Genomic DNA, 16,651 nt, shown 5'->3' on the forward strand with positions numbered 1-16,651 from the left:
CGCAAGATGTCACCCTAAGAGTCGGAAACGACTCACACTATAACTGCGGGGACACCTTTACCTTTATCATTGATGCAATAATAATGCATTAGTGGTGGATTTATACCAGACTGTCCACACCTCACTCCACTTTATTAGTTGTTCTGCAATGTGACCTCATCATCACCATACGGAGGGGCATTTTTGTGCTATAGTGCAATGTAAGTGGGACATGAAATGCACCAGAACTGTAGTATAAAAAATAAGAGGATTTCATCAGAAAGTTACAGAAGATGCACTGAGTGGAAACGAAGCAGTATGTCCACCCCAAAACTTTTGCTGGGGCAAACAGTATTGAAAGCAGGATCACGTATATCTGGCCAAACACCATCAGGAGCACAATGCCTCATGAATGCACAATAAAAAGGACATCTGGAATAGGGATGGGTGAGAACTTCAATTCTGTTCACATTTCAAGCTGAATCTGTCAAATTTGCAATTTCTGAAACAATGTGAGAATTAAAACATATGCTTTAAAATTCACACTTATTTGAATTTTGTGAGGCAATTCGTCGCCCAAACAATGTATATATTGGGGGAAAGTATGCCTAAAAATGAATATATGAAGTGAAAATGACATGCAAAAATGCATTATAGCAGGAAGAACAGCTTGCAAAAATGTGTATATTACTCAAAACTGTACAAAAATATATTTGTTAGGAGAAATTAGCACTAAAATGCTGGAGAATTTTCATGCAGATTAAAAAAAATAAAATGTAGATTGCTGCAGAAATGTGGAGAACTGAATTTAAGACTGTCAAAATGAGAAACTGAGAACCCAAACTGACAGATATTTCCATCCCTAGTCTGGAAGGGCCCTTGGATAGTTTGAAAGGCTATAATAACATTCCAAAAACACCTATTCAGGTCCCATCACTAGAGTGTGGAATGGGGTGTCAAGCAGATAGAGAGCACACTGCCAGCAGCAGAGGTTTCTGGCCACGGTGGGGACTTCCAGATTGTGGCTGTGTGCATACAATACCTTTAAAGCACATTTAATTGGCTTCCCCTAAAGAATCCTGGGAAGTATAGTTTACCCTTCACAGAGCTACAGTTTCCAGCATCCTTAATAAACTACAGTTCCCAGGATTATATGGGGGAAGTCATATGCTCTAAATGTATGGTGTGTGCACAGACTGTCACTATTTTCAGATGTGATTCAATCACATACCGGCAAATTCAGATTGCTCAGTTAAAATTTATTTTGACCTCTTCTGCAACAAGCCCCCTTTCCCTTCAAAACCAGACTTTATGCAAAAAGGAACGTGATGGGAACATGCATTGGAAAGCATGGGATAACATTTGCGTACTGCAACGTCATCTAACCTCCTCGCAAACAAATCAGAATGAAAGTTCAGTGAACAGCCAGCGACATCTAACCTCCCTGCAAACTTTGCGCAGACGAATCAGGGTAAATGCTGAATAAACAGGTCATCTGGAAGCAACTAGTGTCTGAACACGGAACACAAAACCAGCATGCCAGCCACGTGGAACAGCTGCCACAATTGGGGCCATGTTCAAACAGAATGCTGGCCATTAACTATGGTTAGACAAACTAGTTTGTGCATGAGCTATACATGAGGGCACACAGGCTCACTCCCGCTTTGCTCCTGCTTTCTCCCAAGCAAGAAAAAAGTTGTTGAATGACTGGCTTGTGGTTTGTCTCTCCCAGCCAATTATGAGTACTGGTGCAGATGAAATGCTAAGTCAGTCATCCCATGATTTGTTTCCCTGCTGGGAGGAAGTCAGGGCAGGAGGAAAGCAGGAGTGCTCAGCTTGTGTGCCCTTATCATGCAGCTTGTGCACAAACTAATTTGCCTAACCATAGTTAATGGCCAATATTATGTCTGAACATGGCTCAGGTCAGGCTCTCTTCAGTCATTGCTACTGGCTCATCATGTGCCCTAAGGGAGCGCACTAGCAACATGTCACGGTAATAGCCGCACACTTCTTACTAATCTCCAGTCTTCAGTAGTCAGAACACATGCTTTGCATTCAGAACATCTCAAATTCAACCTCTGCATTTGAAGGAGTTTAGCATCTGCAGCTAAAAGGATCTCACATGGCAGGGCTGGGGGAAAACCCAGCCTTGGACAGGGGCTTATCAGCTGCCAGTCAGAGTAGCCAGGACTGGGTTAGCCCAGAAGCAACAACCTTTTTGGGCACATTTGCAAATCAGAGAAACTGTTGGGGGCACTGTGCGTGTGAGCACACACACACAGAGCAACCTATTATATTGGCTACAACAGATACTTCTTTCAAGCTTAATCTCAGCAGGTGAGGTCTAGGTGGACAAATAGTCTGACTCAGTATAAGCAGCTTCACATTTTCCACAGGTATAACGATGCATCGGACCACCAGCAACAGTGTAATATTTAGAATAATAAATTAACGGAAGATATTAACAATGCATTTATGATACATCTATTAAGCAGTAAAGGACGAATCTCTCCTGTACGTATTGCTGTTTACAGTCGCTTATGACCGTTGCCAGCAGCTTTCAAAGCTTCCCAGTGGCAGGGAGTTTGACAGGACTTTGTCCACTGTACGAAGAAGTACTTTCTTTTGTATTCAATCTGCTGCCTACACATTTCTTAAAGCAGGGCTGAAATTTCAAACCTGCTTATCAACCACACTGATGTAGAGAGGCCAACCTGAAAGGGGAAGGGCAAGTTTTAATTGGTGAGGCTGCAAGGTCAGGGCACACTTGTGTTTCTGCTGAGGCTAATTTGGCTCAGTTGTGTCACTGTAAAAGGGAAAGGTAACAAAATTAATAAGGCTTCTTTGTCTTTTAACAATGAAGTGAGAATTTTGGTTAATTATGTTGTCAGTTCTCTTCCAGTATTTCAGTGTTCTTATTTATTTACATATAGCGCAGTCTATGTCAGAAGTGGCTAATCTGTGACCTCCAGATGTAGCCGGGCTAGTTTCCATCATCCATGAATATTGCTCCTGCTGCCTGGGCCTGAGGGGAGCTGGACACCCAGAAATATCCAGAGGTCACAGGTGAGCCACTCCTGATCTCTGTGCATTTTCAAAGTATGAGAGGGCAAGCCTCTACCTTAACAGGCTTACATTCTGCACATTCTGTTATGGCCTTCCAGACATTGCTGGACTCCAACTCTCATCAGCCTCAGTCAGCATAACCAATGGTCAGGAATGATGACAAATTCACAGAGGATAAGGCATCTAACAGCTAACAGCCGTGAGCTGCTGGGGTTCACAAGTGGGGAGAGGGCTGCTTTTGCACCCATGTCCTGTGTATGGGCTTCTCACTGGGATCTGGTTGGCCACTGTGAGAACAGGATGCTGGATTAGATGTGCCTTCTTATGTTCTTAAGTCATAGGGAGCTTTCACACAGCGGTTTATTTGTGGACATACTGCTGTTCATGCATACAAGTTTTTTTGCATCACCCACAGATGATCACTACCATCAGAATGACATCCCTGGTGAGACAGCACCAAACAAGAGGGGGAAGATGGCCATTGTCAAGGTGAGAGATGATTAGTGCACGGACCAGAGTTTTTCCTCTACCTCAAGGGCAGTTTAATGCTAAGGCATCCCAAGAAGAGAGAGCAAGGGGAGCCTTGCAGTTGCCCATCCACAATTGGCACCTGGAGACCAGGCACAATGGCCACCGTTTCCTCCGCCAAGGAGGCAAGGATAGCATTTCTATTGAAATTATAGTAATTATTTCTAAATTTGCATCTACAAGTATAAATTAACCAGTGTGGTGTAGGGTTGGACTGGGTCCTGGGAGACCCAGGTTCAAATCCCCACTCAGCCATGTAGCTCACTGGGTGAACCTGGGGCCAGTCACAGTCTCTCAGCCTAACTTACCTCACCAGGTTGTTGTGAGGACAAAATCAGGATGGGGAGAACCATTTTTGTACGCAGCCTTGAGCTCCATGTAGGAAAGGTGGGATATAAGTGTAATAATAAATAAATGTTTCCACAAATGTGTCCTCTTTTTTCCCCCCTTCTCTGTTGAGGATGCATTTCCTCTTTTTTGGCGGTCCCCACTCAGTCCCATTAAGCTCACTGGGTAACACTGGGCTCAGGCCCAGTGCCAGAGGGCGGCCAGGTCGGGCCCTGGCTGAGGGCCCCTCCTTAGGGAGGGTGGGTAGCATTTCATTCCACGATCTGCGGCAGCGTTGGCTCCCGACCCTGCTGCGGATTGCAGAGAGGGAGTTCCCCGGTACCCCTCTACTACCGAGCAGGCCTGCAACACCCGCCTGCATGCCCCACCTACCTCTCCCTTGAAGTAAATGCATGTGTGTCATCAACCAAGATGGCAGCAGAGACATCAGCCCCTTAGGGAAGCCTCGGCTGCCATCTTGGTTGATGGCAGGCAGGCACGCACAGCGCGGGCAGCATTCAATTCAAAGGAAAGATAGGTAGGTGGGGTGTGCATGCGGGTGCCGGGGCAGGCTGGTGTCCAAGGGCCCTGGCATGCCTGGTGCCGGCCCTGATTGAGCCGGTCACTATCTCTCACTAACCTACCTCACAGGGTTGTTGTGAGGGTAAAATGGGGATGGAGAGAACCATGTATGCCACCTTAGAAGAAAGCTGGGATACAAATGTAATAAAAGTTATTGTAACAGTGGGCAGGAGGTGAACCTAGCAAGCACATTTGTGTGCTTGCCTTTCGCCAGTAATGCGTGAAGAAGGCACCAGTTGCCTGTCACCCTAGTGCCAGCACTGACCTTGAGCCTCACTGACTCTTTGCATCGATCTACCAGAGAAGCAAAATGCTTTGCGCTCCCTGGTTCACCTCATGAGTCATTAAGGTTTAATGGTCTCAATGCACGGAACAGTGGGGGGAAATTTTATGCCTGGAGTTGTGTAGGAGAAACAACATCATTGTTGCAGTCCCTTCTGGATTAAGATGCATGAACCCTTAGCAGCCACATAAATTACACCTACACAATGAACTTAAAATGCTCCTTGCCCACCAAACATAGTACTGGAATTATGACTTATAACAGCAGCGAGCAGCATATGAGAAGAAATGCATCAGAGGAAGTGCCCCAGAGGCAATTCAAACACTGAGGAAGAGGGTGCATTACAGCCCCCCTAGGCTTGCACTGTTCCACCTTCACCTAAGAATGCATGACGGTTTATTTGCCTGAAAGCACCCTGCATAAATATTTCCTTGCATATGTAAAACTTAGCTTCTTCCTGGAGGATGAACTTTTTCATATGCGGGGGAAATTTTGGACATTGGAACACTTTCAGATATTTCAAGTGGCAGCCTGGAGCCTTCCCCATCAACATTATCTACTTTCCTCAAATGCACCGGGCATCCGTCCCCACCCACGAAATTTTACTGGCAATTACTGACTAAATAAACAACTCTCATGGTTATTATAGAGTTCAGCTCCCTAAAACAGGAAGCAGCTCCTACAAACAAGAAAAATCTCACAGAAGCGGTTTCATAGCATTGGGGTGTGCGACATAAGCATCACCGTCCACTCCATACCCCAGGCTGATCATGCAGCTATATTTGACCTGATAATATCCTTCGACATGGGGATCAGCATTGCTAATGTCCTGCTTGCAGGTAACCCAACATGAAGCATCCAAGTCACCTGCAAAAGCAATTATGATCAGGTTGACAATTGAGCCATGGCTGCAAGGCCAGCAACATCGACCTCACTCACTGGCTCATGGTTGCCCACATTAAGACACAGGCAAAGGGCTCTTTTAACCTCCTCCTCTCCAGCATGAACAGCAAGAGAAGGAGGCTGTGGCCCACTTCTCATTAATTGCCGCCCTGGACTCCTGCTGGGAAGAAGGACGGGATATAGATCAAATAATAAATAAATAAATTCAGTGAACAAGATACAAGCAAAGGGCTCTTAGGCTGCATACACACCATTAATTTAAAGCACATGACATCCCACAAAGAAGCATGGGAACAAATGAAGATGATAATGATGATTTGTTAGTCAGTTGTTACCCGAAGGTCTCCAAGCGACTTACAACACTGTTAAAAATACAAATAAATTATTATTTATTATTATTTATTGTATTTATATACCGCCCCATAGCCAAAGCTCTCTGGGCGGTTTGCAGCAATTAAAAACATTAAAAATAAATACACAAATTTAAAAAACACATATTTAAAAAGCAATTTAAGACACATGCTAAAATGCCTAGCAGAAAAGTCTTGATCTGGCATTGAAAAGATAAGTGTTGCCGCCAGGCACACCTCGTCAGGAAGATCATTCCATAATTTTGGGGCCACCACTGAGAAGGCCCTCTCCCTTGTTGCCATCCTTCCCTCTGAGTAGGCACCCGGAGAAGGGCCTTTGATCTTGAACATAGTGTACGGGTGGGTTCATGTCAGGAGAGGCGTTCCATCAGGCATTGTGGTCTCAAGCCGTGTAAGGCTTTATAGGTTAAAACCAGCACCTTGAATCGAGCTTGGAAACATACATAAATATATACTATCAAAAGAAAACAATAACAAAACAATAACAACCCCCTTAAGAGTCACAGGAAGCTCTGTCAGCATACTAATAACAAACAATATCATCTTAGCATGTCAAAAGCCTGGGAAAAGGTTGTCTTTACCTGGCGCCAAAAATATGTCAATGAAGGCACCAGGCAGACCCTTGTCACCACCCTCCAAGCTGCTGGAAGTGTGACAAGAGCAACTCCTGGTTGGTTCTCTTTGCGTGCCTAAGAGGAGATAGAGAGGGGGTCCTCCAGAGGGCTAGGCTGCCTATCCTTACCTGTGTTCCTCTGCCTGTCTTCCTCCCACTGCAAACTGATACTCTCAGCGAGCTGACCCCACTTCCATCCTTCCCTTTTTCCTCCTCCTTGGACCTGCCACAGGACAGCAGACATCTTTTGCCTTTGTTCTCTCCCCTGAAGCATGAGGGCAACAACCAAGCCTGGCCATTGGGCCTCCAACTTAGTTAGTTAGCTAAGACTAAAGCCTTTCCTATCAAGTGTGCCTTAATAAAGGAATATTTTCTTATTTTACTAAATCTAAAGCCTCAGTGATGCAAAGCAAGGCAAAAACTTGCTTTCTCTCAGGTAAACCACACACACTCTGCTGCGCAGAGATGTTGAGCAAGCTACACTCCACTAAACTCTGCTAATTTTTACCGATTCTCTGAAGATGAGCCTCCCTCAGAGAGGGCACCTGGAGAAAGGCCCTCACACAGCTACATCTCCCAGCAATCTCAACGAACGGCAATTCCCAGGATTCTTTGGGGGAAGTCACGTGCTTTAAAGGTGCTTGAAAGGGATGGTAGCTACACAGTCTCTAACTGCATACCCCTTATGTGAATTCCAGGAGAGGCGCTGTCAGTTCTGCCCTCCTGCTTTTTTAAAATCCTGTACTCTTGAGGTACAACTGGGAGCACTCTGACAGAGAATCACCAAGGGGAGCAGCTTTACAGAGCCCTTGGCCTATGAGAGAGCCCTAGGGCAAAATGGCCAGGGCCCCAGAGTCAGGGACAGATGTTGTTGGGCCCCTGCTACGCCATAGGTGAACTTCTGGCTCTCAGGCCTAACTGGGCCTACCAGGCCTCCTCATCTGCCCTGTGAGGGTATTTTGGCCAAGCCACACCCATCTGCTTCACACCTCATGTCAGATATGAGGTCAGGCATGGGGCAGCTAAAGACGCAGATGGACCAAAAGGGGGTTTGCAGGCACTGCCAATCAGCTGCATGGTTGGTGGTCAGGCCTTGCATGCGCACCGTGCGGAGGTATGCAAGACTGGGTCACATAACACCACGGTGATGTCAGGGGTTTGGCTTCTAGGCAGGGAGCCCCACTCACCTGTCAAGTTTGGCCCACGGGGAGGAGGGGAGAGGGGAAGATAAGGATCTGGCCTGCCAACCAGATCCAGTTCCCCACCCCTGTGCTAAGGGTTGCACCCTTGCAAGGGGGCCACTGTCAACCCTTAAAGGCTCCTGGCCCCTTCTGCTGCTTTTCCTTGCAGTTGTTTCCCTGTTCCCGTGCCCTCTCCCAACAGGCAAATGGTGACCAGAGAGAGAGGAGGCTGAGCTGCATCCTTCACTTTCCTGGGACACTCCCTCTGGGTGGTTGTAGAGGTTGGGTCCAAGAGAGAAAGGGCACCCACTCAGGGAGGGGCCTCACTGAGAGTATCTTGCCCCAAGGGCCTCCAAACCCTGGAGGTGACACTGGTCCTGGGGTAAGCCTCAGGAGCATCAGTTGTCTACTCTTACACTCTGAACCCCGTTCAGCAATCAGAATTATCTCCCTACACTGAAGACCACCAGTGGTCCATGAGCCTCATTCTGTGGTATGTCTGTGAAGATCACTTACAAATCTGAATTCTACAGGTAACGAAAGAAGCCATAAAATACAATTAAAAATCATCCAGCATCTATCACAGCAATTGCATTACAATTGCCACAAAAGGCGGGGGGGGGATCATTACATGGTCCGCCACGACTCTTGGCAATTTTCAAGTGGTCTGTGGGGGAAAAGGTTTGGGAACCACTGTAGCACACAAAACTCCAGCATCTCCTTAGCTGACCCACCTAACTCTATATTGTGTACACTGATTGGCAGTGGCTCTCCAGGTTTTTCAGGTGGAATGTCCTTCCACAGCAAATATTCATGAGAAAGTTGTGCAGGCCAACAACACCTGCTCAGGCTCACCTGGCCAAAAGGAATTGGATGCATGACCTTAATTAGCTGATTTATATGTATATATGTAAATTTAGAAATAATTACTATATAGCTTTGGCTGAGAGAGAGTGACTGGCCCAAAGTTAGCTTCATGGCTGAGTGAGGATTTGAACCCAGGTCTCCCAGGTTCTAGCCCAACACTCTAACCACTACACCACACTTGCTATGTGGTATGTGTGTGCGAGAGAGAGAGAAAGAAGGAGCGCTCTAACCACCGTACCACCCACATCGGCATCTGCCACACTGATGAAAGTTGAAGCAATGCAGCTTGCCTATGTCCTTGGGGTGCCAAGAGACAGAGTCTGCCAAAGTGCTGGGAGCAGGAAGAGGACTCTAAAAATGCACGGCATTATTATCTGGTGGGATGTGATGTGAGGAAGGAAGGAAAGGGAGGTGTAGAATTTATTTAAAAGGCAGTCCCCTGGCCAGGGAGAGCTGGAAGCGAGCCAGGGGTTGGTGGATGTGCAGAAGGGCTCCAGGAGCTAACCGGCAAAGAGAAAGTGGCCTTCATTTCTGCTTGCAGCCCTCAAAGCATCTAGGTGACTCAAAACGGCACCATCTTTGAGCATGGGCTAGAAATCGGGTGGAAAAGGGACACTAAAATGACTAAGAGGTGGAAGAATTTGTTCCCCACTCTTCAGCCAAAAAGGCTCCCAGTGTACCTTACGTCCAATCAATTAAAACACGACAGTCCCACCTTGCAGGCCTACAGTCCAGAAGACACGACACAAAAGGAAAAAGGGACGAGGAAGTCAAGAGGGGGGCAAAGCACACTCAGGGATCATTTTTAAAGTTAAATAGTACTTTTTATAATGACCAGCTGGAAACCGTTCAAGGGCAGGAGGTGCCAGATGCAGCTGCTCTTTCAGCAGAGCTGATGGAATGAACCTATGGTTTGGACCACAACCTCCATCCACCCCAGCCAGCACAGCTGTTCTAAGGTAGTAAAAAAATCTGGGGGGCACCAGGTTGGGGAGAAGGGTGCCCCCTTACGTCAATAATGCAGTAACATTGGAAACTCATCACAGAATAGTTAATAAAGCAGAATGATATATGGACAGTCCAGTATAAATATACTACTAATGCACCATTATTGTGTCAATGACATGTTGCAGAATGAATGGAAATGGACTGCCTTCAAGTCGATCCCGACTTATAGAGACCCTATGAACAGGGTTTTCATGGTAAGCGGTATTCAGAGGTGGTTTACCATTGCCTTCCTCTGAGGCTGAGAGGCAGTGACTGGCCCAAGGTCACCCAGTGAGCTTCATAGCTGTGTGGGGATTCGAACCCTGGTCTCCCAGGTCATAGTCCAACACTCTAACCACTACACCATACTGGCTCTCTATGTTGCAGGATATACCTGCAAAAAAACCCACACCAGTCTGGAGGGATCATAGGTAGCTTTAAAATAGGACTAAAAAAAGCTTGATAAGGAGAGGTCTATCAATGTCTACTAGTAGTCATGACAGATAAGTGGAACCACCATGTGGAGAGGCAGTCTGCCTTTCAAATACCTGTGGTAAGGATAGGAAAAAAGGGGAGAGGGCTTGTGCCTTCATGGTCTGCTTTGGCTTCTTCCCAGAGATATCAGGCTACTCACTGCTGGAAACAGAATGCTAGGCTAGTCAAACCTCTCTGATACAGTAAGGCTCTCCAAACGTTGCCATGCTTCTGTGTTGGAAAACAGCCTGGACCATAAGTAATCTTGGACACATCAAGCCTACAGGGCTTACTGATCACTGTTTGGGGACTTTAAAGTAAGTCCCGTCAGTGACATTTCAGACTCTGAAAGCTCCCTTTTTCCCAGCCATGCTGCAAATAATAGTGGCTGTGTTCAATACCTGTAACTTTGGATAGGCACCAAAATTTCACCATCTTGTATGACAAAAATTTGGCATCCTGAGAACCTGAAGCTGTTGCTTTAAAGTGAAGTTTCTATTCCTCATGGTTACAGGAAAAACAAGAACCCAGGAACATGCAGGGAGAATCTGGCGAAAACTCAGAAACCAGAAGAGAAGACTTGAGCAGGACTTCAAGTGAGCAATAGGCAACTTAGGCAGGCTTTGCTGGGAGCAAGTTGGAGGATCAAAGAGCTGGAATGGGGGAAGGGGAGAAGTCAGTCAGGATGCAAAAAGAAAATCTGAGCAGCAAAAAGATTGCAGAGAAGTTGCTCAGGCTTAGGAGGTTTTAGAAATCAAACACCTCGCAGAAAGGGCGGGAAATTAAAGCTGCATCATCATAAGTGACTGTGGTGTAGACAAGTCCTGAGTTAGGACAGGAAAGCGGTTTCTGGGTGAAGAACTCAGACATAATGTTTAAAAAAGAGCTCCCAGGCATGCTCCTGAGCCATGGGGTAAGCTCGTTTTCCTTCCCACTTTGCAACTTGAATGACAGACATGTAATTCCGGCACAGTCGTCAATCCTAACCCTCCTCAAATGCTTTTCATGCAGCTTGTCCACTTTTTACTCTTTTTTAAAAAGCACTGCATGAACATCTATATATTTGTCACCTTAATAAGTAACTGAAGAAAATAGTCTACATTTTTAAAGGGCAAAGTTGCTGTGGGGTAATGAGGAGGTTTCACAGTGACATCACAGCGGGGGGAGGGGGTCAAGCTAATCATTGCCAATCATTCACAACCCATTTCTGCTTCAGAGTTATTTATTTATTTATTTATTTCATTAAACTTATAGACCGCCCCATAGCTGAAGCTCTCTGGGTGGTTCACAAGACAAGAAACATCAAAAAATACAATAAACATGTAACAATATAAAACAGATTAAAAGTTTAAAATGTTAAAAAGTTAAAAACAATGTCAACGCATACTAAACATATTAAAAAGCCTGGGTGAAGAGAAAAGTTTTAACCTGGCGCCGAAAAGATAGTAACGTTGGCGCCAGGCGTATCTCCTCTGGGAGATCGTTCCACAGTTCGGGGGCCACCACAGAAAAAGCCCTCTTCCGCGTTGCCACCCTCCGAGCCTCCCTATGAGTAGGAACTCGGAGGAGGGTCTTTGATGATGAGCGTAGTGTACAGGCAGGTTCATAATGGGGGAGGCGTTCCAACAGGTATTGTGGTCCTGTGCCGTGTAGGGCTTTATAGGTCAAAACCAACACTTTGAACCGGGCCCGGAAACAAATAGGCAGCCAGTGCAGGCGGGCCAGAATCGGTGCTATATGGTCGAACCGTCTGGTCCCCGTTAGTAGTCTGGCCGCTGCATTCTGCACAAGCTGCAATTTCTGAACCGTCTTCATAGGCAGCCCCACGTAGAGCGCATTGCAGTAATCTAATTTCGAGGTTACCAGCGCATGAACTACTGAAGCGAGGTTCTCTCTGTCTAGACAGGGGCGTAGCTGGGCCACCAGCCGAAGTTGGTAAAAAGCACTCCGTGCCACCGAGGCTACCTGAGCCTCGAGTGACAGGGATGGATCTAAAAGAACTCCCAAGCTACGAACCTGTTCCTTCAGGGGGAGTGCAACCCCATCCAGAACAGGTCGAACATCCCCCATCCTGTCAGGAGAACCACCCACCAGCAGCATCTCAGTCTTGTCTGGATTAAGCCTCAGTTTGTTAGCTCTCATCCAGTCCATTGTCGCAGCTAGACATCGGTTCAGCACGTCGACAGACTCACCTGAGAAAGATGAAAAGGAGAAGTAGAGCTGCGTGTCATCAGCGTACTGATGGCAACGCACTCCAAAACTCCTGATGACCGCACCCAGCGGCTTCATATAGATATTAAAGAGCATGGGGGACAGAACTGACCCCTGCGGGACTCCATACTGGAGATCCCAGGGTGCTGAGCAATGCTCCCCAAGTACTACCCTCTGGAGACGACCCACCAGGTAGGAGCAGAACCAGTGCCACGCAGTACCGCCCACTCCCAAATCAGTGAGTCGTCCCAGAAGGATATCATGGTCGATGGTATCAAAAGCCGCTGAGAGATCAAGGAGAATCAGCAGGGTCACACTCCCCCTGTCTGTCTCCTGACAAAGGTCATCGTACAGGGCGACCAAGGCTGTCTCCGTGCCAAAACCGGGTCTAAAACCCAACTGAAATGGATCCAGATAATCGGTGTCATCCAAGAGTGTCTGGAGCTGGTAGGCAACCACTCGTTCGAGGACCTTTCCCAGGAATGGCACATTAGCCACCGGCCTATATTTGTTAAGATTTTCTGGGTCCAGGGACGTTTTCTTCAGAAGCGGTCTTACTATCGCCTCTTTCAGGAGGCCAGGGACCACTCCCTCCCGCAATGAAGCATTAATCACTGCCCTGGCCCAGCCGGCTGTTTCATTCCTGCTAGCTTTTATTAGCCAAGAAGGGCAAGGATCCAACTTAGAAGTGGTCGCACGCACCAGTCCAAGCACCTTGTCAACGTCCTCAAGCTGTACTAGCTGAAACTCATCCAAAAAATTAGGACAAGACTGTGTGCTGGACACCTCATTCGATTCAACTGCTACAACATTGGAGTCTGCGGATGCAAGATATTTTATCCTGGAAGTGCCTAGCGAATTCATTACAGCGCGCCTGCGATGACTCCACTATGTCTGTAGTTACAGAACTATTTTTCGTTTTCCAGAGCTCAGCCTGAGAAATTGTATGTTTTGAACACAGAGTGCTTCAAAGCAGCCTGACAGCTCTAGAATGGTTGCCTCTTTCCACCTTCACCCTTACACCCATCAATTCTGCCAAATGAACAATGTCATAGACCCTAATCAGGCAGAGGTGACTAACCCCTGGCTCTCCAGAAGACAACTCCCATCACTCCAAGCCAGACTGCTGGTCCATCTAGCTCAGCACTGCCAACCCTGACTGGCAGTGGCTCTCCGGGATTTCAGCCAGGAGACTCCGGACCATTGATCATGCTGATAGGAGTTGAGAGCCCAGGAATATCAGGAGTAGGGCTGCCAGGTTCATGGCCTGAGACTGATCCTGTATCTTTAGAAGAGAAAGTCAGCCAAGTGCAGGTGTTCTTGCAACACTGTAATGAGAAAAACCACAAGGTGGAATTCTCCCTTCCCCCTGCACAACTTTTAAAGACACAGAAGACCTCTTGGAGGCTGGGCCTGGCAACTAAGACGTCTTCTGTATCTTTAAAAGTTATGCAGGGGGAAGGGAGAATTCCACCTTGTGGTTTTCCCCATTACAGGGTTGCAAGAACACCTGCACTCGGCTGACTTTCTCTTCTCCTAAAGATACAAGATCAGTCTCAGGCCATGAACCTGGCAACCCTAATCAGGAGGGCCACAGGTCTCTCTGCTGTAAGGGCTAGTTTTACACGTTGCACTGACAATGGCCTGCCCTAGAATTACCAATGTGATGCTCTCTCACTGTCTCAGAAGAGCAGGAGAGCCACTTTTGCCCCTAGCAATTCAATAGTGCTTTTAGCATCAAAGTGACAAGCAGAAATTGCCTCCCAGACTTCTGTTGGTCATGCAGCTGTTTCAAACAGGGGAGGGGAACCCATGGTCTTCCAGATGTTGCTGGACTCTAACTCCCAGCAGCCCCAGCAGGCATAGCCAATGTTCAGGGATGATGGGAGTCCACCAACATCTGGAGAGCCACATGTTTCCTATTCCTGGTTTAAAAAGCAGAACAGCCTGGGTAGAAGACGAAAAAATCTGGAAGGCCTTAGGGAGACCATAGATCAGCCTTTCCCAACCAGTGTGCCTCCAGATGTTGTTGGACCACAACTTCCATCAGCCTCAACCAGGATTGCCAACGGTCGGGAAAGATGGAGATTGTGGTCCAACAACATCTGGAGGCACACTGGTTGGGAAAGGTTGCCACAGATGTACACGTGGCTGTCACAGGACTGCGCTGCGCTTCTGGCTGTAACGCCTGAAGTGAAGGCTGAACGAGCGAACCTCACAAGCAGCCCCATTAGCACCATGGAAATACTATGACTGCTCTAGGGCAGCTACCCATCCTGGCGATGGATAGCTGGAAGCAGGGAAGGAGGCTGGGAAGGAGGAAACCTTGGCTGTGCAAGGGCAGGGAAACAAAGGCACCTGCCCAGAGAAAGGTGCTGTGCATGTGGTGGGGTGTCTCGCAGAAGCAGCCAAGAAATTGTCGTTGTCATTGTTGCTCAAAATCAGAAAGAGGGATGCAGATTTTTCTGATGCACAGGGTGACAGAAATATCTAGTTATAGCCTCTCAGTCGACTTGGAGTGTCCTTTAGCTGTGATAGTAAAAATGCCCCAGCTTGTTAGCAGCACTGGATGAGCCAACAGATGTGTGACTTGTTCGGCACATCAGCAGCACTGAACATCCTTTTCATGGAGTCCTGACATGCATGGAAGAAACAGAATCGCTCCTTCCCCCCTGCCCCAATTGTCCTTTGTTCAAGCAAAGTTGCTTTTTTGAGCACAAAAGCGTCTGTTCCACAAGGCTAATGACTTGCCCAATTAACAAGACTTGCTTCTTAAAACCAGTGATTAACGTTTTAGTTGATTAATCACGGTAATTGATTAGTGTCGCCTGCAGCACTAGACGGTCCTATGTGTGACAGAGGCAAGAGTGGTGCCCTGAACTGGGAGCACAAAGGATGGTTAATGGTGGCTGCCCAAACCAGTCTCACCTTGTGCACTGTTGCCATCTAGTGGCAAGCCCTGCTACCTGCAAGCGGGCTGCTTTGCTTACCTGGAATAGCCACTGCAGGACAGGATGAGGGCACTGGGATATGCCAAGGTACAGGGAGCCAAGAAAACCATCTTGGAGGAGCGCCATCTGGAGGGCAAACTGAGAGCTGGAGACAAAGAGAGGAAGGGGGTTAAGTGCTGAGGACCAATAGGGTTGTGACCTCACCTTACCTATTCTCCAACCCCATTCCAGCTAAGGACTTAATAGACACAGTGTTAGCTTTTGACCTGGCAAACCAGCCTCATTGTATAGTTAATGTAGTGCCAGCCCTTAGGAGATGTAGCCTCTTGCAGAGAGGCGACTGATGAATGGAACATAAGAAGCTGTGTTACACTGAGACAGAGCTTGGGTCCACCTAGCTCAGCACTGTCTACACTGACTGGCAGCAGCTCTCATGGATTTCAGGCAGGAGTCTTTCCCAACGCGCCTGGAAATGCTGGGAATTGAACCTGAGACCCTTTGTATGCAAAGCATGTGCTCTACCACTGAGCTTCCCCTAAATTGCAGGGACAGAAAGGAAACATGGAATTGAATTTGAAAAGAGAGCAAAGCACTGGCATATTCAGGGACTGTTTAACTCCATGTTAGACACTGGGGGATACAACAGGGCAAGGATCACATTCATGTCCTGCTTGTGAGCTTCTCATTGGGGCATTTGGCTGCCCACCATTGGAAACAGAATAGTGGGACTACGTGAGCCTTTGGTCTGATCTGACTCTGTCAGCTAATGGAGGGAGCATTTCAATACAGATGAGAGAGGGCACAACTAAGAAGTGTTGCCAAGACTCTTGCACACCTTGGCTTCCCAAACTACAGAGAAAACGTGGAGGCCTTTCTGAGGGGATACTGAAAGAGCTGGGCATGTTTAGCCTTGACAAGAGATGGCTAAGGGAGGATGTGATAGCCCTCCTCAAGTACTTGAAAGGTTGTCACACAGAGAAGGGCCAGGATCTCTTCTCAATGATTCCAGAAGACACAGAATAATAGGTTCAACTTACAGGAAGCCTGATTTTGGCTAAACATCAGGAAAAACGTCATAACTGTTAGAGTGGCACGACAATGGAACCAATGACCTAGGGAGGTGGTGGGCTCTCCAACACTGGAGGCATTCAAGAGGCAGCTGGACAACCACCTGTCAGGGATGTTTTAACTTAGATTCCTGCATTGAGCAGGGGGTTGGACTTGATGGCCTTACAGGCCCCTTCCAACTCTACTATTCTATGATTCTATGACTTCACCAATGCCACACTGGGCTCCTTGGAGGAAGGGATGGGGTAGGATAGAGATGT

The 16,651-nt window shown here is 47.3% G+C and overlaps 1 protein-coding gene across 5 annotated transcripts in view; it reads right to left on the reverse strand.

Moving 5' to 3' along the window:
• Positions 1–16,651, reverse strand: part of FAM178B (family with sequence similarity 178 member B) — a 255,029-nt gene that overhangs the window by 198,814 nt on the left and 39,564 nt on the right. For all 5 annotated transcript variants that reach the window (XM_061593084.1, XM_061593082.1, XM_061593085.1 and 2 more), the window contains exon 7: positions 15,363–15,468. In XM_061593084.1, coding sequence (XP_061449068.1) covers positions 15,363–15,468 — 106 coding nt within the window. The remainder of the gene's footprint in view (positions 1–15,362; positions 15,469–16,651) is intronic.

This window comes from Rhineura floridana, chromosome 12 (genome assembly GCF_030035675.1).
Source record: "Rhineura floridana isolate rRhiFlo1 chromosome 12, rRhiFlo1.hap2, whole genome shotgun sequence".
Lineage (NCBI taxonomy): Eukaryota > Metazoa > Chordata > Lepidosauria > Squamata > Rhineuridae > Rhineura > Rhineura floridana.